General features: G+C 53.0%; 2 protein-coding genes across 3 annotated transcripts in view; both read left to right on the forward strand.

Moving 5' to 3' along the window:
• Positions 1-362: 362 nt before the first annotated feature.
• Crybb1 (crystallin beta B1) lies at positions 363-13,369 on the forward strand. Its single transcript, XM_059249424.1, has 6 exons — positions 363-495; positions 1,935-2,119; positions 4,043-4,161; positions 7,872-8,004; positions 11,406-11,548; positions 13,102-13,369. Exons 2-6 carry the CDS (start codon positions 1,946-1,948, stop codon positions 13,283-13,285), a joined length of 753 nt encoding a protein of 250 aa, XP_059105407.1. The 5' UTR covers positions 363-495; positions 1,935-1,945; the 3' UTR covers positions 13,286-13,369.
• Positions 13,370-20,324: 6,955 nt separating this feature from the next.
• Positions 20,325-22,070, forward strand: part of Tpst2 (tyrosylprotein sulfotransferase 2) — a 35,494-nt gene continuing 33,748 nt past the window's right edge. For both annotated transcript variants that reach the window (XM_059249367.1, XM_059249368.1), the window contains exon 1: positions 20,325-20,586. The gene's annotated coding sequence lies outside the window, so the exon portion shown is untranslated. The remainder of the gene's footprint in view (positions 20,587-22,070) is intronic.

Here is a 22,070-nt window from a genome sequence, read left to right on the forward strand (position 1 = left end):
AGTGCTCAGGAACAGGGCCGTGGATTGAGAGCCCTTCTGTCTTTATGCAACGCATTCACGATCAGTTCTGTGCGGCATCCCGCAGGGAGACATGTCACCTGTACCTTCAGACTGAGACCCCTGGAGGGAGAGACTTCTGAAGCCATGGAAGCTGTGTCTGGTGCCTGAGGCAGGATTCTAATTCAGGCCATCCTCCCTGGTGCCCCTTCCCTACCCTAGGCTGGCAGCCAGCAGGGCCCTGGGCCTGTGTCCAGCCAGGGCAATGGACGCTGTAGTCAGAACAGGGCTGGGGCCAGGCTTTCTCTGTGTTCCTGCCCCACAATGGAAAGTGCTTGCCTGTGCAGTACCAGGGCAGAGCCGGCCCTGGACCCTGTCCAGGCCTGCTGAGCCAGCTTCCTCTTTGTGCTGCACACTATAGACCCTGGTGTCTGCCAGGTTATAAAATGGGGGGTCGGCCCTGAGGCGCCCACAGCACCCGCCTGTCCTCCAACACAGGTAAGAGGGGACTGCCACCCTGCCAGGGAACTGGGGCAAAGTGGAGATAAAGAGAGGGAGGGTGGAAACAGAAAGGGGGGGGTGTTGAAGAACTGGGAGGAAGCAGACACGGAGACCGAAGCAAAACCCAGAGCTGTTGCTCATGCACGCTTGTCTAGCCAGCACTCAGGAGGCTGAGGCAGGAGGATTGCTGAGAATTGGAGACTAGCCTGGCCTACAGAGAGGGAATTCTACCTCAAAACAACAAAACAGGAGGAGAGGGAGGGAGGCAGAGAGGCAAGCAGTGGTAGAAGTATTTGGGCCAGAAGAGGGGAGAGAGAGCGTGGGGGTGGGGGTGGGGGAGAATGAACACATGCTGGGAAAGAAGCCCAGCCTCTGGGGAGTGTTTTCCAGGGACAAGGTGGAGGGTGGCTGAAACCCCCAGATGTGGCCCAGATGTTGTGACAGAGCAGCCAGTCTTCCTGCGGAAGGCTGGGAGGTGTGTGCTAGCCCCAGTTAGAGAAAGGATGTCCGGAATCCAGCTGGACCCAAGGAGCTTGCTCTGGGCAGCCCCAGGGTTCCAGTGGTTAGTAAATTATCAGCAGAATCTCGGGTGCGTTTGTCCCCAGGAGACAGTGCTGTCAGCAAAGACCCATGCCAAGAAGGCTGTGTTTCTTGAGGGACCCGTGGAGCTGACCAGAGTCCCCTCCACCCAACGCCCACAAGGCACAGTTTTGGTGTAGAGCGTCGGAAGCATGCTGCTCTCTCCTCTTGCACCTCCCAAACCCAAGTGCCAGGCTAGTATTTGCACGCCCACATCTGCCCTCAGAGGATGACAGGGTCGGATGGATGGCTGGGAGAGGTTCAGGACACACACACACACACACACACACACACACACACACATGCTTGCACTCGCTCTCTGAGCAGATGTTGGCTGGGCAGCTCCCATGCCCCTGGCACAGAGACAAGTGCTAAGGAGCTGTCCCGGACAGGAGTGTTTACAAGGTTGCATTTAGTAACCCAGGTGTCTGTCTGTCCATCTGCCGGCTGAGGTGGGAGCTGACTGCAGTGTGGGCTGCTGGACACCTTTACTCCAGCTAGATTCTAGAGGGGGATCCTGACCCTGGCTAGCCCACAGTTAAGGTCAGGGTGTGAGGCACTCATTATCGTGTTTGATGGAGCACTCCCGAGTGTGACTGTCACTCATCTGGCGAGGCAGAGCCATGCTGCAAACACAAGTGACAGCTAACAAGCACACAGGGCCAAGGAAGGGAAGAGCGGAGTGCGGGGCTCGATGGACGGACACAGCTCAGGGGAGGGACTGCGTCAATGCTTCTGTTTCCCAGGCAGAGTCCTTCACAAATGCTCTGTGAAGGAGCATGAGAAGCATAAGGGTGGGGCGGCTTGGGATGGCCACCCCAAAATCACCCAGCCCAAAGGTTTCTTTTTCTTTGCAGCATCAGGAACCATGTCTCAGGCTGCTAAGGCCGTGGCCACCACGGCAGTGAACCCGGGGTCTGATGGCAAGGGAAAGGGGGGCCCAACCACAGGGCCGGCCCCAGCCCCTGGCCCCACCCCGGTCCCAGCTTCCGTGCCCAGGCCCAGTGCCAAAGTAGGGGACCTGCCTCCTGGGAGCTACAGGGTAAGGACGGGAGGGGTGGGGGAGGGTTACCAACCCACATCTTCCTCATCCCTCCTCCTCTTCCTCCCCTCCCTCATTCTCTCCCCTTTGCAGATCTTCTCTCCTTTCTATGTTTCTGAGTTGCTGCCTCTCTATGATTTCCTTCCTCTGACTCTTTCTGCTCTCCATCCTCCCTGGCGTGCTCTCCATCCTCCATGGCCTTCTCTCCATCCTCCCTGGCCTGCTTCCCATCCTCCCTTGCCTGCTCTGCATCCTCCCTGGCCTGCTTCCCATCCTCCCTGGCCTGCTCTCCATCCTCCTTTGCCTGCTCTGCATCCTCCCTGGCCTGCTCTCCATCCTCCCTGGCCTGCTCTGCATCCTCCCTGGCCTGATCTCCATCCTCCACGGCCTCTTCCTTCCTGAACAGTCTGGGAACCTCAGGGGTTCCACACGCCTGGAAGAAAAGGGAATCCACTAGAATGTGAAACACTCCTCCTGATGCAAGACACCTGCTGCCAGGCCAGCCTGCGTGTAGGAACTTAGAGATTGGCAAAGCCAGAAACAGGAGAGGAGTGTGTTTGGTGGCAGGGACCACTCATCCTAGGAGAGCCACCAGGCCACCAGGCCACTAGGCCACTCTAATCTTCCTGGAAACTTTCCCCCAAGGTCCAGGTTGCAGGACTCCTGGAGAGCCAGACTCTCTGCCCTTGAGATTTCGTTTGTGGCGGCTTCACCCTCAGGTACAGCCCTGGCCACACTTGGTTTATGACTCACACCAGACCTGGATGTGGCTGGCTTTGCTTTATATAAATTGAATTTAATCATTAACTTAAATTTACTTTTTAACAAGGTAGCAAACACCTACCTGCAAACCCACAATCCATATAGAAGCTAAGATTTGGTGAAAACCCTCTACCTGGCCCTAAGGGTTCCTCAGGACCCTATCTCCTCCCCACCCCATGATCTCCCCAACTCCAAGCATCTGCCACCTGTGCCTGGTGACAGATAGGTGCCTGACACCACTGAACGGCAGTTGTTGTGTGGAACAGAAAATGTGTAAAATCCAAATGAGAGGTGCAGAGAAGAGGGAAGGGTTGGCTGTGCGCTGGGTTATGGACTAGTGAGCCTTACCTGTATTTGGACCCTCAAATAAGAAAACAGCTCATGCCCTGCCCTGCCCGGAAGGAGCCCTTTAGGGGTAGAGGTTTGGAAAAGAAAAAGAGGAGGAAGAGGAGGAGGAGGAGGAAGAGAAGGTAGAGGAGGAGGCGAAGGAGGGAGACTCAGAGGCAGTGGTGACTTCCCAGGGTTGTACCTGGCTGTGAGAGATGTCACAGTGGGACGCATTCAGCCCCTGCCCAGGGTAAAGGAGGAGTAATCCCAGAAGGCTTCCTGGTGAAAGTGGCTTTTGTACCTAGAACAGGGTCACGACCACATATGTAGCCTGGAACATGAGTTAGGAATTGGAGGATCCAAGTTGGGGACTTCCGGTGAAGAGGTCATGCCAGGCTGAGAAATAACACAGGGAAGGAACTAGAAGGACTGGGCCCAGTGACACACACACACTTAGTCCCAACACTCGGTGGCAGAGGCCAGAGGATCCCAAGTTCAAGGCTAGCCCAGGTTACAGAATAAATTCCAGGTCAGTCTAGGCTACACAGAGAGACCTTGGATGGGAGCCTGGGAGGCACAGGACCCCATTCCTACACCTGACTACAGTACTGATCTTGAGTTCAATAGTGGGAAGACCGGAGGGTAGGCTCATTTACAAACCGAGGCTCATGGCATCCTGGTGAGATCCAGGCTCTACCTGCTTTGATTGACACATGCCTTTCAGGAGTTGTTGGATCTGAGTCCCTCATCTCTCAGATTTGGTTTGGGGTCAGGGTCATGGAGCCAGGCCACTCCTCAACCTGCCCTCCCGGACATGGCGGTTTCTCTTTGCAGCTGGTCGTCTTCGAGCAGGAAAACTTCCAAGGCCGTCGGGTTGAATTCTCGGGGGAGTGCCTGAACCTGGGGGACCGTGGCTTTGACAGAGTACGCAGCCTGATCGTCATCTCAGGACCGTGAGTGCTGGAGGGGGAGGGATGCACTCTGCCACAAAGCAGCTCTGCTAGCCTGGCACCAAGTAGTCTGTCCTTGGTCTTTGCCTAGCTTCTCTGCATTCCCTCATAGATAGGAAACTGAGACTCAGAGGGGACCTGAACAGTGCAAGGCTACCATGGGAGGAACCACATGTCCCCAGCCATCCCCTCTCCCAAACATCTATAAGTGTGAAAAGCAAATGCATTGCATGTCACCTATAGCAACACCAAGTTGTCTGAGAGAGGGCTAACCCCTTCCCCAGTCAACAGACAGGGAGATCAATGGGCGAGGTCACCCCATGCTGAGTGGCAGAGCCCACATCCATCACAGGCTGTTGGATTTCACTTCCAGTTCTCAGAAGCAGTGGGCTAGCTCCCCAGGGCTATCTCCACGAGCTGAGGTCATGGTGACCTCTCTGCTATTCTTTTCTCTACCATGAAGTCCCCAGGGGGTGTGGCCAGCCAATGTTTAAGGCATCTCAAACTGCCCACAGTACAAAAGGAAGCACCAGCTTGGGCTCAAGGCCAGATTGAGATCGGACCTACTTGGTTTCCCAATGCTCACTCCTTCCTGTATCTTGTTCCACCTCCAAGCCTGCTTCCTCGACTCTAAACAAGGAGAGTCAGAATGATTCTGAGGCAGAGTGGGGTTGGCACTGTAGACATTCAAACATGGCAGGCAGACGACAGTGATGGCCATACCTTCCTCCCGCTTCCCTGTGAGTTCCAGCAGCACACCATGGTCTGTGTTCTGTTTTGGGGACCATTCATGCCTCTTGTACCCACTCCATCCCTGGTGTGGTCAACCCTAACTCAGCCCCACCCATCCCCTAAAGCCTGTTTGGGACAGGAACTGCTGGATGTGGCCATCTTGAGGTTTCAGAATGTTTGGGATGCTGATGACTCAAAGCCAGAGTATTTCTCCCCAAAAAGACAGACGACAGACAGCTATGCCCATGTCCTTTTTTTTTTTTTTCTTTCTTTCTTTTTTTGGTGTTCAGGGGGTTGTGTCCAAAAGGGACAGATATAGACCCGAGATCCAGGAGCAAGGGCTGGGTCAGGATCAGCAAGTGTGTGGGAAGAAAGGATGAAGGAGAGACGAGCAGGGGAAGGAGAGGAGAAACATTTACCTGGGACATGTGCCGTGAGACGGGTACCATGAGACTTGGGAGAGCTCAGCCTGAAACCTGACATCATGGCATGACTGGGTTGGGTACCACCTCTCAGGACTGAGGCTCCATTTGATTCATGCCCTCCTCTTCTTGCTTCTGGCTCAAATGAGCCATAGGCAATGAGGATGGGTACCAGGACACTGTTGACTCATGGGCTACCCAAAGAGGACAGAGGAGTGTGGAGAGAGGGCAGCAGGAGGCTAGACCACATCTGCCTTGTCTTTACATAAGCAGCAGCTTCCCCATCTCTAGTCATAGATGAGATTACCATGGGAGCCTTGTGTTGAGTCCGCTCCATGAGTGCCCTGGTTTCAGACCCTCAAACTTCCCAGTGACACACAGGCAGTCATTTCCTCTTCTTCTACTGACGTTTAACGACCCTCAGTGACAGCTCCAAGTCATGTGGTGAGTAATTCAATGATGAGCTGGGATTAGAACTCAGCTCTGTCATTTCCCATGGTCTCTGGTCTTCATCCCTGTGTGGCACCAGCTTCTGAGGTTCCCGCCCCATCTACCCATTCTGTCCGTCACATGTGTCACTATCCATCTGTCCATCCAACTATCAGTCTGGTATCCATCCATTCTCTTTCATCCATCTTTCCATCCCTATATCCATCTGTTCATTCATCCAACTACTCAGTCATCTACACATCTATCCCCCTGTCATCACCTGTCCACCTGTTCTTCTCTCTATGCATATACCCATCCATCCATTCAACCACATCCATCCATCCATCCACCTGTCCACCCATCCATTCACTTGTCCATCCATCCATCATCCATTCAACCATATCCATCCATCCATTCATTCACCTGTCCATCCATCCATCCATTCATCTATAGCCATATATTTATCATCCATTCATCCCTTCATCCATCATCCATCCATCCATTCAACCATATCCATCCATCCATTCATTCACTTGTCCATCCATCCATTCACTTGTCCATCCATCCATCCATCCATCATCTATCCACCCATTCACCCATCCATCATCCATCCATCATCCATTCAACCATATCCATCCATCCATTCATTCACCTGTCCATCCATTCATCATCCATCCATCCATTAATCTATAGCCATCCATGTATAGCCATCCATCCATCATCCATCCATCAATCCATCCATCATCCATCCATCCATCCATCCATCTATCCATCCATCCACCCACCCATCATCCATCCATCCTTTGCTCTTCTTCTCCAGTCTGCTAACAAAACCTCAGTAGCGTTCTTTGAGGACAGGTCCACATCTCCCATTCTGTCACTTCTTCACTGTGATTGGCTCATCCCTCAGACAAGATCCTGAGGCTCCTGGGGTGCTTCTTTCTCAGCCCATGATGATGTCTCCCCATTGCCATCTTTCTGGTGAGACGGTCCCAGCAGCCCTCAGGAAGACAACACTCATAGTGATGTCCCACTGGATCTCTCTTGGTCCCTTAGAATTCCAAACGCATAGAGCAAGAATCACACCCCTCCCCAAAAAAAAATCTTTACCCTAGTCTTCCTAATCAAACCACACTGAAACCCACACACACACACTATTTTAAATGTCCAGTTTACTCTCTGCGAAAGACCAAGCTGCCACATCATGAAAATTCAGCAGGTGCCTGAGACTCACTACCAGACTCATTCTCTGTACCCCCACCCTAACTGTGGGCCTCCTGGCTGCCAGGCTAGTTCTCAGCAAATGTGAATTCACTTTTCTCTCATATCTGAACTTCTGGGACTACTCACATTTGCTTCCTTTGATTTTGTTTCCTTGTTTGGAGACAGGAGCTCACCGTGTAGCCCAGGCTGGCCACAGATATCATGATCTTGCTGCTTCTCCTCTGTGCTGGGATTGCAGGGTGCATCACCATGCCCAGCTCCTGTGTTTTACTGTTCTGGGATTGCAGGGTGCATCACCATGCCCAGCTCCTGTGTTTTATTTTAAATGATCCTTTGAACACAAGCTTACACCACTCTGGCAATCGAAGACCTAGTTCTGTTGTAAGTCACGGGTACCTATGAGAAGCCTTGCTTTGAACCCAAAGCAGCCCTTCATACCCTGGCCTGCAGGGCTGGGGCCAGTGTCTGCTGCTCTCATGGTTAGAAAGAAGCAACCAGTAGGTATTAGAGCCACACTAGCAGCAAGCAGAGACTTTCTCCAAGCTATTAGTGAGCTTAAAAGAAAATATTTCTTGGTAAGTTAGTGGGTCCCAGGTCCTTAAAGCATTTAAAGCTTGTGTGAATCCCATATGTGCTAAAATAATTTGCTCAGATAATTACAAACAGTATCTCATTTCATCCTTTGCCAACTCCAGAAAATGTTAGTGTAGGTAAAGAGATGAAGATTGGGAGAGGAAAAGCTGTTTGTCTGCAGTCACACAAAAGTAGAGGATATAGTGCAGAATGAAACCCAGACCCCTTGGAGACACTTCGGGTTTTCGGTGCCTGGGCTGCTGTGCTGGGGAGGGCACTTGCTGACGCATTCACCTTTCTGCTTCTGTCCCTCTTGGTCCTTCTTGTGCTCAGCTGGGTGGCCTTTGAGCAATCTGCCTTCCGTGGGGAGATGTTTGTCCTGGAGAAGGGCGAATACCCACGCTGGGACACCTGGACCAGCAGTTACCGTAGCGACCGGCTCATGTCCTTCCGGCCCGTCAGGATGGTGAGTGACTGGGACTGGGACAGAGGTCTACGGTGACACAGGCCCATGATTCCAGCACAGGGGAGGCAGAGGCAGGCGGATTGAGTTCAAATCTAGCCTTGGCTACAAGTGAGACCTCGTTGCAAAAAAAAGAAAAGAAGAAGAAGAAAGTTGTAAAGTGACTAAGCAAGGGACTTTGGGGGAAGACAGTTGTGACATCTTGAGAACATGCCGAATTAGCTTTGTGATGTTTAGATCAGCGTAAAGGAGATGAATCCAGATCGTGGAGACAGTCCCACATGGTGTGTAGTTGTTCCAGGATTATGAATTGATTATGAGTCATGAGCCAATTACTTCTTACTCCCGCGTGCCAGGCTCTGACGGCACCGACTCTCACCTCTTGAGGTGGGAATGTCTGTGAAGAAAGCACACTAATGAAGGCTCGCCCGGGACGATGAGGCGTTACTAATGCGTCGCTGTGGGTTAGGCAGCCAGAGTGCTAGCCGCACGTTGAGAATCCCAGGCTAGATTTCAGCCTTCGCAGAGCACACTGTAAGAACTCAGAGATGAGCTTCAAACCCTTGGAGGCCTTGTATGTCCATCTGTGTAATGGGTGCAGCTGGGAAGCATGCTCAACTAGGGCTGTGCCAATGAACGGTAACCGCTAGAGCCATGGTTCTCAACCTGTGGGTCATGACCCCTTTTCCTAAACCTCTCTCTCCAAAGAAAATATCACATTACAGTTCGTAACAGTAGCAAAATGACAGTTATGAAGTATCAACAAAAATAATTTTATGGTTGCGGGTCACCACAACACGAGGAATTGTACTGAAGGGTCACAGCCTTAGGAAGGTTGGGAATCACTGCTCTAGAGGATGCTCTCTGATAGATCAAGCACTAACCATTTGTAGTTGTTGTTGTTGTGTGTGTTGCTTTGTGTTGTGAGACAGGGCCCACCCTGTAGCCCAGGCTGCATGTTTCTCCCGGGGTTGCAGACGTGCACCACCACAATCAGATCCTACGTAGTTACTGAACCTGTGAGATTCGTCTGGTCTGGATAGAGATGCGCGATAAGCCTGAGGAGACACACGCCTGGTTTTAAATACACCACCATGTCTTCCTCACAAGTGTGAAAGATCACGCTCTCACGATCACACTGGCCAAATTAAAATTATGATCGTATATTAGACATAGTTGTTTAGATAAAAATATATTAGAAAAATTGAAAAACTCCTAACACCCAACCTCACCCCAGATCACTTAGTTCCGAATCTATAGGTGCAGCCTGGGGCACTAGCCCCTTTCCTTCACCCCACCCCCACCCCTGACCCCAGGTGGCCTCTTACACTTAGGGCCATGGTCTAGTGGTCTGACTTGTCTTCTGTGTCCCCTGTGACAGTCCTGGTCCTGGGCCACCATTGTCCTTCTCCTGAGCACCTCACCCCCCCACATAACCCACACACCTCACTCCTGGGTTCCCTGTCTGTGTTTCATTCCGCTTTCATGAAAATTAGAGTTATTTCCAAAATCAAGCCTGTTCATGGTTGGTGCGCACCTTTCCAGGGAGACAGAGGCAGGCAGATCTCTGAGAGTTTACGGCCAACCTGATCTACAGAGAGAATTCCAGGCCAGTCAGGGCTACATAGTCGAGACCCTATTAGGCACTTCAGGGTGGCCGGATTCTGCCGGCTCCACCCTAGGCCCTGGAAACCCATCTGTAACCAGAAACCTTGCCTGTGCTGCTTGGGGTGGGGTAGGGGGGAACTGGGGCTGGCTGGCAGTGGGCAGGGCAGCCAGCACCTGAGGGTTGAGAGCTGAGTCAGCCCAAGGAGAGCTGGAGGAAAAGCTGTGCAGGGGCCGGTGAAGGCAGAGTTCTGCCACAGGCTCAGAGTAGCCGAAGAAATTAAACACTAGCACCTGGATAGACATGGCTGCCGCAGCAGGAGTGGATGGGGTTGGGGCAGAGTAGGAAGGTGTGTCCGAGAGGTGGGGTCCCACGGGGCTTTATGGGGTCGATGAGGTCTCACCTCCATCGCAGTGGGGAGCCATAGACTGGCTGACCCTCCTCAAGGCCCTCAAGACGGCGACAGTTATAGGTAAGTCACTGGCATTGATTAAGTAGTGGCCTTGCATTGCTGATCATGTCTCCTGTGTCCCCTCCCTACCTCACACCACACATCCCCTTTCAGGGACATCTGCTGTCCTGCACAACAGCCTCTGTCTATGCCTTCTCTTCTGCACAGTCTGACCTCTGCCCTACTTCCCTTCTTCTGGCTCTCATACTCCTACTTGACCTACAAAGCCCTTCCTAAATTTTCCTCCTCCTATGGTACCTCCCTTGATCCACTTCCCTTCCCTCTGGGAGAGCTGACTGACTTACTTCACTAACAGTCTTCCACTGTGCCTCACCGAAGGACGCGCTTGTGCCCTGCCCTCCCCCTGTTGCTAGTTAACAGCGGTGACTAAAGCACCCCTTTATTGAGCACCTGCTGTATACTCAGTGATTTCTCTTCCTTTTGTGGAGTCTGTACAGCAGCAGCCCTAGCAGACAGAAGCCATTACAACACTCATCATAACAATAAGGAAACTGAGGCCCAAACATGGAAAATGAAGTTCTTCATGCTGCCCAGCTTGTTCGCAATGGTCTGGACCTCGCTGTGCGCCGCTGGGTGTTCATCTCCGTGGAATTTCACTCATTAAGACTCAGTGTGGGTTGGGGTTGGGGCTCAGTGGTAGAGCACTTGCCTAGCATGCAGCAGGATCGGGACTCCCCGCTCCGCCCCAGCACCTCAAAACCAAAACCAAACAAACAAAAAAGAAAACCCACCAGTCCCAGCCAGAACTCCTATGCTGACATTCAAGGGTGTACCTCTGTCTCTTCCAGGTCTATTACCCACAGTCCCATGGGTGAAGTGCCAGCAAACCCATTCTGTGGCAGAATGCACTGAGGCTTGAGGAATAGAGGGAAATGCCCAAGGTATTAGGCATAAGGACTACAGTCAGGACTCAAACCCAGATCCATGCTCCACAACCCCATGGTCCATTGTAGCTCACTCTGATTAGAAGAAGTTCATATAGAAAGACATTGAATGGGGCTCCCCAATACCTCAGAGGCTGCTGAGAATTGGAAATGGCACCTCTCTGAAAGGTGCTTTCCCTTGTTGGCTGTGTGATGTAAATCAATATGCTTGCCCTCTCTGGGCCTCTGTATTGCTGCAGGGTGATGCCACACATTTCCACATACGGACTTGAGCCTGTGTGGATGATTCATTTTATCCTTGGGCACTGGAGATGTAGCAACCATTATCTCCTGTTCCCAGGTGAGGAGGGTCCTCCCTGGGCAAGCCCCAGGGGTCCCTCTCCACCCCTTTCTCCCCCCTCCCCCATCTGCTTCCATTTCTGACTGGTCTTGGCCTCCCCAGGATTCCCAGGAGCATAAGATCTGCCTGTTTGAAGGGGCCAACTTCAAGGGCAACACCATGGAGATTCAAGAGGATGACGTGCCCAGCCTCTGGGTGTATGGCTTCTGTGACCGCGTGGGCAGTGTGACCGTCTCCGGTGGCACGTAAGCATCCAGGTTCTGGGTCCCCGCAGCAAGTGCAGAGTCAGAGGCTAAGGCAGCCAGAGATGAAATGTCACATCCGGTCCCTGGGGAAGACCTCGTAACCCCTCCCTATTCACACATAGACAGATACACACACAGACACTCAGAGATGCACAGAGATACACCCACACAGACACACACAGACACATAGAGATGTACACAGATACACACACACACACACACACACACACACACACACACACACACACACAGTCTTTTAGGACTGGGTCCTGGGGTTCTGCCCACAGATCACATGTCTCTGTGGCATGTGACAAGTTCCACCTCTGTGTAAGTACTATCCAGAGTGGAGAGACTCTCAGCTGCTCAGGAGTAATGGGGCCCTGGCCAGAACTGATGTGGACAGAGGGTAGGTCCAGCAGAGGTCCCTGGGTGAGCTGGTGCCCTGTCTGCATCTCAATGCTGCTGGCTGCACAGTGGGTGGGTGAGGCCTCCTCCTCCACCCTAACTCCTGGGATCCGAGGTTCCCAAGCAGAGCCCTTAACCCTACTTTCTCAAGAACCTAGGGAGAGTCAGGTGCCTTGCCTCAAGTCCTGGCCCCTGGAGATGAGTGTCCTTTTTTTCTGCCTTCCTATAATGCTTGCAGGATGGCAGCCTTTCCCTAGCTCCCTTTTCCTTCTCCCCTGAACCTGTGTCCTCGTCCATCCCCCTCAGAGTCTTGTCTGAGAGCTTGGCACGTGCTGGGCACACAGAGGGGAGGCTTGGATTGAGGCCACTCTCTGCTTCGAGAGGGTTCCTCTGCCCAGGACTAGAGACACCAGTGTGCCCTGTACAGTGTGGACATGGTTGAGCCTGAGCTACCCACCTCTACCAGGGTGAAAGGAACTGAATGGGACCTAGCTATTCCTCCACAGAAACTAGCCAGTGGCCCGCAATGGGTCAGAGAAGGGCGTGGGAAGACCTGGCTTGGGTCCAGGCAAGGGCTGAACTTAGAATCGCTGGCTCTACCATTCCTTGGTGAGAGCACCTTTGTGCTGCGCTCACCCATCAAATGAAGTGAGTCCTCAACAGAAAGGGAGGGAGTGGAGCCACCGCCATCCATACCCCACGTGGCTCAGCATCGCGGCTTGGCTCCAGGTTATCTGACCCTGGACAGTGCTTACAGTAGCCGGAGAGACTCAGTGCATATGAAAGACACCCAGGTTTGGAGACATGGCTCTTAATGCCTTGTCCTCATCGCCTGAGAGAGAGCTCAAGACTCACGTATTGGATTCTGTTCTTCCTGGACCCGTGGGTGTGCCTACAGTGGGGGCATTCCCTCCATCTGGTCCCCAAGTGTGCACAAAACAGCAGCCACATGACTGTGCCCACTTTTCAGAGGAGAATACTGAGGCTATTGGAAAGGGGAAAGCCATGCCCCAGGGCATGGGACAGAAAGGGCCAAGCCAGGGCAGATGTGTGAGCCCTCCTGGGACACTAGCTACAAGATGGGTAGCAAAAAAGAGGTTGGGGAGGGGACTCTGGGCGCCTCTACACCTTTCCTGTTCTCTTCCCAGATGGGTGGGCTACCAGTACCCGGGCTACCGTGGCTACCAGTATCTGCTGGAACCAGGCGACTTCCGACACTGGAATGAGTGGGGTGCCTTCCAGCCGCAGATGCAGGCCGTCCGTCGCCTGCGGGACCGCCAGTGGCATCATGAGGGCTGCTTCCCGGTGCTGGCCGCGGAGCCCCCTAAGTGATCCAAGCTGCACCCCTCCCACCTGCAGCCCTCCCTGCCTCAGTGTCCCCTCTCCCCCTGCTAATAAAAGTTCCCACAGCCGAAATACCCTTGGGTCTGTGAACAGTGTGCGTCCACCTTCGACACCTAGTTGTGATAGGTGTCGATCATAAACACAGAAATCACCACAAAGATCATTTTTTCCGAGGGAGGGAGCAGGTCGTATGTCCCAAGCTGTATAGTCAAGGATGACCTTGGATTTCTGCACTCCCTGTGTAGTGGAAGATAACTTTAAATTTCTGAGCTGCCTTCTTCTTTTTAGAGGTGTGAGTCACTACGCTGCTGGGGATTGAACCCAGGGCTTTACACCTGCTAGGCAAAGAGTTCTACCAACTAGGCTACATCCCCAGCCTATTTGCTTTTTTTGTTTGTTTACTTATGTATTAAGATAAGGTCTAGAGACTGTCGAGGTGGCTCAGTGGTTAAGAGCACTGGCTGCACTTCCAGAGGACCTGGGTTCAATGCCCAGCACCAACATGGCAGCTTACAAAGAGCTATAGCTTCAGTCTTAGTGGATCTGATGCCCTCTTTTGGCTTTCATAGACCCCAGGGACACATGGGATGCACATACATTCATGCAGACAAAACATGCATGCATGTAAAATAATATATATATTAAAAGACAAGGCTTTGCTATGTAGCCCAGGCTGGCCTTGAACTCAGGATCTTCCCGCCTCAGCCTCCTGAGTGCTGAGATCACAGGAGTGTGCCATTGTGAACAGCCACTAGGGTTTTCACATACATCTCACTATAGCTTTGAGCCTACTTTAGATTAGCATTATAATCCTTCCAGCTGAACATGTGAAGAGTAGCAGGCTCAGAGATGGAAACGGACTTGCCCAAGGTCACACAGTGAGTGACGGCACCCAAATCCAGGCATTCTGGCTTTGGAGCCTGCACATCAAGCTCTCATCCTCCCAGCCACCCCCAGGTGACTTTCTGCTCGACTCGCATAGGGTTCGGTGTGCATTTGCACTTGGAACCTTAAATAGACTCACTGGTTTGTAAATAAAACTTTATTATAACACTCCAGGAAGCAGAAACTCAGCCTCATAATACTGTAGACAGGCTGGGCGGTGGTGGCACATGCCTTTAATCTCAGCACTCGGGAGGCAGAGCCAGGTGGATCTCTGTGAGTTCGAGGCCAGCCTGGTCTACAGAGTGAGATCCAGGAAAGGCTCCAAAGCTACACAGAGAAACCCTGTCTCGAAAAACAAACAAACAAACAAATACTGTAGACAGAAGGTAGTCCCACAAAGTTAAGTCTCGGCTGTAGCCACAGCTTCCCTGACTCTATAACTGGCTCGTTCCTGACATGACTCAGTGGGTCATTAGCGAGAGTTGGAGAAAAGCAGAAACCAGCTGAGACTTTTTTTTTTTAATGTTCCTGTTTAAGCAGAGAAGATTGAAAGGAGTGTACTTTTGAGTAATCAATTCAACCCACAGGTCCACCCAGAACCATGTCTTCCGGAAATCTCTACCAGGCATTATTGACTCCTGTTATCAGCAGTTAGCACTGACTGACGTTAGCCGGACGTAGCAAGAATGGTGTTGCTATGGATATCTTCCAGGAGAAGAGGCTCAGGTGATGGATCCAGAATCGGCTTCGTGAAGCCTGAAGCATAGGGAAGGCTATGTGCGAGGCAGAGTAAACAGCGGAGCCCCGCTGGCCCAGATGGCACCAACGTATAGGTGATTAAAACAGGTGCACCTTCCTGTCACCTGCTAGAGACTGCCGGTCGAAGCCTGTGACGTCTGCTGTGTGGAAGCAACACCCGGTGTGGCGGCCAGGTTGCACAGCTGTGCCTGGCAGCTTTGCCGCCCCGTGAATACAGGCACGGGTGCAGAGAGCTTGTGGTAGAGGGAGCAAAGCATCCTGGGGTGGGTACAGCAGCTTGGTGGTTGTGTGGGCAGAAGCGAGGACAGATTGGGAGGCCAAGCGGGCAGGAGATGAAAGTGATAAGAAGGTGGGGCCTCCTAACACCTCTCCCTGGGCTTTCTGGGGCTTCAAAGCAGAGGCGTCACGTTGCCTAGCCTTCTTTGGGTCTAGTGCTATGGTGTCTACATCCTGCCTCTTCCCCAGACTTTGGTTCTCTCCTCCTACCCCACAGGGTGGCCAGCATCTTGGGCAAGAAGACAGGCTTGTTTGTGGGCCAGGATTCCTGGGATGATCCAGAGGCACAAGTATTTGGTCTGTTCTTCAGTTGGGGCCTAGGATGTGTCCCGTGATGGCTTCGTTCTGGGTCTTGCCCTTCCTCTGCCTATCGGTAGCCCCACTGTCCCTCCAAACCCAAGATTCTGAAGCTGTGGTTCTCTGTAACACATCACCAATCTTCCATGACTGAGTCTAAGGGCAGGCTGCGGAGATTCCCCACCAGGAGCTGTCAATTCCTACCATCATTTTATTTCTCTATTTCTCTCTTTATCTTCCTCCCTCTCCTTTTCTCACTACCATGAGCTCCTATGGTGTGCACGCGGCCTTGTTTTCTCTTTGATATTATAGTCCAGGCTGGCCTTGAATTGATTGTGTGGCCAAGGATAATCTGAAACTTTCATCCTCCTGCCACCACCTCCTGAGCAGAGGAATTAAAGATGTGCTGTCGCAGAGCAGAGCCCACAGTCAAAAGCCACATGAACTTAACCTTCACAATTGCTTAGCTCCAAGGTCCTGCGGATAGCGTGATGCACCATGATCTCACATTTCCACAAAGAGAAAGTTGATTTCCGTGGACGTCGATTCAGCTGCTAACCGGTCACTCTGAGTTTTTATTTCATGCTTGTTGAAAGGATGGTTTTGATCTTATTTACAGGACTGTTTTCTTTTACTTGTGTTGATCGGATGAGTCCTAGAAGAAGACAGGAGCTGGGTCTGCAGCTCAGTTGGTAGATACTCGCCTAGCCTGCCCGCATCCCTGGGTTTGATCCCAGCACAGAAAATCCTGGGTGTGGTACCACATGCCTATAATCAGAACACTTGGGAGGTGGAGGCGGGGAGATCAGATAGTCAAGGATGTCCTCTACTGTGTAGGGAGTTGGGGGAGACCCTGGGGAGGGGAGGCTGGTGACAGGGGGACAGGGGAACAGTGGGGCAGGGAGAGAGAGGGGAAGGAAGGAGGGGGAGGGAAAGAGAAGGAGGAGAAAGAGCAGGACTTCACCAACTTGATTAATCTTAAAAACGCCTTCCTTTGCTCTCAGTCCAGTGATATCCATGTTTTCTTGATGGTACTGACCGGTGAAACACATTGGGCAAATTAGCATCCTTGAGATTAGATACACACACTTGCCAAAACAAACACAAAAACCCAGGAGGAAATAACAGTCATTATTTTTTTATTTATTGTTTTGCCAGCAAATTTACAAGCACGTAAGACACGCTGTAAGAAAAACAAAGCCTACAAAAGACTCTAAGCAAAATAAACACTGGCGAGGAAAAGGACACATCCATGGCCAGGGTGATCACAGCAGGCGCCCTGAACCTGCTGCTCCTGCCCCAGGTCCTGACTCCAGCTTGTCCTGGACCTGTGAGGCCCTGGCCAGCTGAGGAAGAACTCCAGAGCTTCAAGGTGAAAAGCCACGCTGTGTTTTGAAACCAAAACCCAGTTTCAACCTCAACTCAAAACATGATTTAGGGGCGACACTGAAGGAAAATGGGCTGGTTGCAGGGCCCACTTTTCTGGAAGACTCTCCAGGAGTCTGCTGGAGTCCTGCACCTCACACCGGGCTTACAGCCGCAATTCAGCTGAGCTGGGAACTCCCACCCCCGACTCCCACCTCCCACATTTGATCCGAGATCTTGAATATTTGACTCCAGGGCCTCTGGGAAGACAAAGTGTCTCCCTGTTGGAGCACCTAACCCATATCTTCTGAGATTGAGGTACACCATAGGTTGTGTGTGTGTGTGTGTGTGTGTGTGTGTGTGTGTGTGTGTCTGTGTGTGTCTGTGTGTGTGTGTGTGTGTCTGTGTGTGTGTGTGTGCAGAGTAGGAAGGAGTAGCCCTGGAAGTACTCAGGGGCACTGGTCAGCATCAGTCAGCATCAGACCCTGGAGGGCACACAGCAGCTGAGTTCATGAGGATATGGTTCCAGGGTGTCCCAGGGAGGCTCTAAAGAGGTGAGCATCTAAAGCTGGTGGTGACGGTACATGACTAATCCCAGCTCTTGGGACACGGAGGCAGCACGATCATGAGTTCAAGACCAACCTGTGCTACATATCGAGACTCTGTTTTAAAAAAAACCAAAAGGGTTTGGGGAGATGGACCAGTCACTGAAGCTCTTGCCTTTGCAAGCATGAAGACGTGAGGTCAATGCCCAGAACCCATGAAAATGCTGGGTGGAGAAGGGTGTGCTTGTAATCCCAGCACTGGGGAGGCAGGGACAGGAGGATGGGGGCTTGTGCCCCAGCCAGTCCAGCTTGATTGGTGAGCTTCTGGCTAATGAGAGAGCTTGTCTCAAAGGAGGTAGATAGGACTCCAGAATGTAACACTTCAGGTTGCCCTAGACACACATACCTGGATGGACAGACACACCTGGACACACACACACACACACACACACACACACACACACACACACGAGTGCAAATAAACAAAAATGACAGGACAAAAACCAGAGATGAGCGCCTTGTTTGGAGCCGCGTTACCGTGGCAGCAGGTCATCTGAGTCAGAGTCCAAAGGGTGCTCTCTGAAGCCTGACCACCAGAGAGAAATGGTAACCCCACCTGCTTCCTGCCGGAGAAGGGACCCACTGCCAGCCGCCTTCTGCTGCCAGAGCCCTGGAGAAGGTGAGAGAGACCTGGGCTCGCGTTAGTACTAAGAGGCAGCTGTAACCCTCAAACCAGATTTCCTGACTGACCCTCGGTTTCCTCCCCTGTAGAGTGTGTGTGGTGGTGATAAGAAACCTCAGAAGGCTGCTGGGGAGCACGAACAGGCAGGTTGAAGACGATGAAAAACAAAACACAGCAAGCCTGGTGGTGCTGGGGATGGTTTTGAGAGTGTTAGGAGAGTGATCTACCGATCCCTCAGCCACATCCTTCGCCCCCACTCCCCAGTACCCTTCTGAACAGCTCCGCCTACAGGCTCTGTGCCTGAAGAAAGCAGAGCCATTGATACAGCATCCACACAGCCTTTTGGGAGGTCAGTGCTAGGAAGAGGTTAGACCTGTGCTACATCTCTATCCCATGCTGTTGACAAACATCCCCTGGAGACTCCCTAAGCGCCATGCTCTGTGAGCCCGCTAAGGAAGTGGGTTGTCGAGCAGATGAAGGAGGTGCCCATCCTGGAAGGCCCCAGTCCAGGGACAGGGATGGGATGGAAATGAGCTTGTTAACCCGCCTTCAATGTCACATCAGATTCCCAGGTTGATCCAGAAGTGGGACAGGGGAGTGGACTTCCTTCCTCAAGTGTTTGCTACCCTGGGTGGCTGCCAGAATGCCCACTTGAGCCCTCCACTCAGATCTGTGTCTCGCTTTTCTGCCCAGAGACTCTGGAAGCAGAGCCCTTCTTCTGCACCCTTGTGCCTACCCTGGAATGCTTAACTACCCCTGGAAGGAATCAAACCCTGCCTGCTCCTCCCCAAGAGCATCCAGAGAGGTGTCTCTACAGAAAGCACGGCTAGCCACGCCCTTCCCTGACGAACACCTTCCCAGTCCTCATTTCATCAAGACATGGTGGAGACTCCCTTTCCCAATGCACAGGATCCTGGCAGCATCCTCTTACCTCCACCACGTCCTGCCTACCCAACTTCATGCAAGGCCCCAGGCTGACCTCCCTACCAGGCTGTATCTGTGACTAATGTGCCTTTCAGGACTAGCAGCACACGCCGCTCTGCCTGAACTTCAGGTTGTGGTGTAAGAACTCCGTTTTTCCTCCCTGAACCAGCTTAGGCCCCTATTCCTGTCTGGTCAGTTACACACACACTCTACTGTGAAGGCTTGTTGAGGGATCCAGCTTCCTTACAGAATCATAAAGCCCAGCACAGAGCCCTCCCCCAGCAGAAGTCCCTTTGGGACCTCTTTCTTTGGTATCTTTCTTCAACTGTGAATAGTATGAAACTTCCAGCTGCTGTGTCAGGTTAGCCACACAAAATCTCAAATATGCACGCTATGTCATGTGGCTTTATTGTAGAAAACTGGCTTCGCCCAGGTGGGGACTCTGTCAGTCCAGCGTCTCCCACAGGACAGGCACTGTTTTATGGAACGCATGAATGGAAGACAAACACACATCCGTGTGCCTTGACTTCTCTGGCGTGCGTGTATATTTGTGCTAGTTGTAACTAGAATAGATTTATTACATTTATTTTTGTATTGGGTATGGGGGATACTGTTTCACAACACCTCAGAGGTCACATGACAATTTGTCGGTCGAGGGTGTCTGTTCTCTCCTTGTATGATGTGGGTCCCGGAACGAACTCAGGTTCTCAGGTTTGGAGGCAGGCGCTATTACCCCGCTGAGCCACCTCGCAAACTCCAGAATTTCATTTTAAATGTTTATTTTTAGTTCTGTGTGTGTGTGCCATAGCACACACGTGGAGGTCAGGGACAACCTTGTGGAGTCGCTTCTCTCCGTGGGTTTCGGGGGTTGCAAGCGTCTTTACCAAACGAGGCATCTCTCCGGTCCCAGAAATGTATTTTAAACAGGGAGCAGCACACACACATGTACGTAAGGTGTAAACAGAGGATAAAGAGGACGCAGGGAGAGGCGAGCCTGCACTTTTTCCCTTGCTATGCACACCTAGGGCTGGCTGCTGTCTGGGGTGAAGGGCGGCCAGCCCGCGTGGCGTCTGAACGCTGGCCTGAGTAGCTGAACCCTGCAGGACGCTGTGCGAGTGGGGTACGCCCGCCGGGTCGTAGGAGCCAGAGCGGCAGCCCCAAGCGGCGGGAGCCCCGCCCCCAGGGCGGGGGCGAAGGCGGGGCAGCGCAGGAAGAGGGGCGGTCCCTCCAGGCCCCGCCCCTCTTGCGTCACGACGCGCGGCCCTCCCCTAGCAGCGCCTCCCTGCCGCAGGGCCAGCCGCGGGGCGGGGGCGTGGCCGAGGCCGTGTGGGCAGGGCCTATCCAGGTCCCGCCTCCCAAGGCTTCCCGGCTCGCCTGGAGTCGTCGGGCGAGAGGGCCGCGGCAGGGGGCGTGGTCTAGCGGTCTCGGCCACAGGGGCGGGGCGTGATCACAAGAGGCCCCGCCCCTTTCGTCACGACACGGGGCCCCGCCCCTCGCGGCGCCTCCCTGGCGGCCGGCAGGGAGCCGGAGTCTGCGCGGGCGCCGATTCGGGCACGGTAGGTGGCGGCGGCGGCGGCGGCGGCGGCGGCGGCCTCGGCCAGTGCCGGGTCGGGGCTGCACGGGGCGGTGGGGACTGTGGGCGGCGCGGACGGACAGGCCCAGCCGCCGCAGGGGTTGGGGGGGTGGGTAACGGGAGGGAGACACGCGTGGCCTGGAGCCCCACCCGCGCGGCGCCGCGGGGAAGTTAACTTGCGGAGGTCGCGGCCCACGACGCGGTGGTTCTTAGAACGCGAATGCCTCCTCTCGCTCTCCCGGGTGTGCCGCCGGCTTCCTGCTTTTACACGTGGGGGAAACTGAGGCCCGGGCCGTCACGTGCCTGCCTGGCCGCTAGGACTCGCCAGCCAGGACGGCAGAAAGTCCCCCCCACCCCCCGCGGGGTTCCAGGCGCGCGCGCGTTGGGGAAGGGGGCTTGCTCTGTTTTGGCCCTCACCCCCACCCCCACCCCAGAAGCGGCTGCTACCCCTCGGCCCCCGTGCCTCCCTGCGTCCACACTGCTCCTGGGCCCTTCCCTCACCACACCCCACCCCTTATTTCTTTCATCCCAGCAGGGTTGCCTGATGGTTAGGCCCGGCATGGTTAGGCGGATCGGGGTGGAAGGCTCCGGTTTCGTACTGGGGACGTGCCCCCTTCTCCAGCCTCTGTTTCCGGGAGGTGCAGAACTGGGTTTGTTTCTCTAGCCTAAAGAAGGTGTTAAGTTATTCGTGAACCGCTGTACCCGCCTCTGCCCGAGCCTATCTGTTTACCCTATCTTGTTTTAAAAACCGTATCTAAGTGTTTTCATAACGGCTTTCTGAAGGTCTGTTCCGCTAACCATCCGACTCACCCTTTGGAAGTGAACTCTTGAGTGGGTTTTAGGATCCTTAGGTCACACACTGTCCCCATCGTCTACTTTTAGAACATTTTCACATCCCCCAAAGCAGCCCTCATTAACAATCAGCTCCCAGACTTCTTTCTCCCGGCCCTGGCCACTTTCATCCGACACCTACTGCCTGTCAGTGAACTTGTCTGTTCTGGATAGTTCTCTGTATGGTTCCTCGTGGAATCATAGGCTTTACAGCCTTTTGTAATAGCGTTTCTCTACCATAGCATTCAGCAGTACTTTTTTATATGAGTGAATAGTATTTCCTAGTGTGAATAGACCATTTATATATATTTTTTGTCCACTGACTTGTAGATGGACGGTGGGTTGGTGCTCCTTTTTGTCTGTGATTAATACTGCTGCTGGGAACGTTTGTACACGTGTTTTTCTTGGTACATGTATGTTTTCAATTCCGTCTAATACTTAACCTAGGAGTGGGGTTCTTGGGCTAAAGGGTCCCATTAAAACTTAACGTATTGAGGAGCTGCCAAACTCCCAAAGTGCCTTACCACTTCACACGACTGCCTGTGGGTACGTGATGGTTGTGATAATGTCCATGACTAGGTTTTAGGAAACCCGGGCTGACCTTGAACTCCTCACCCTCCAGTTTCAGCTCTGGAA

Source organism: Peromyscus eremicus, chromosome 23, assembly GCF_949786415.1.
Source record: "Peromyscus eremicus chromosome 23, PerEre_H2_v1, whole genome shotgun sequence".
In the NCBI taxonomy this organism is placed as follows: Eukaryota; Metazoa; Chordata; class Mammalia; order Rodentia; family Cricetidae; genus Peromyscus; species Peromyscus eremicus.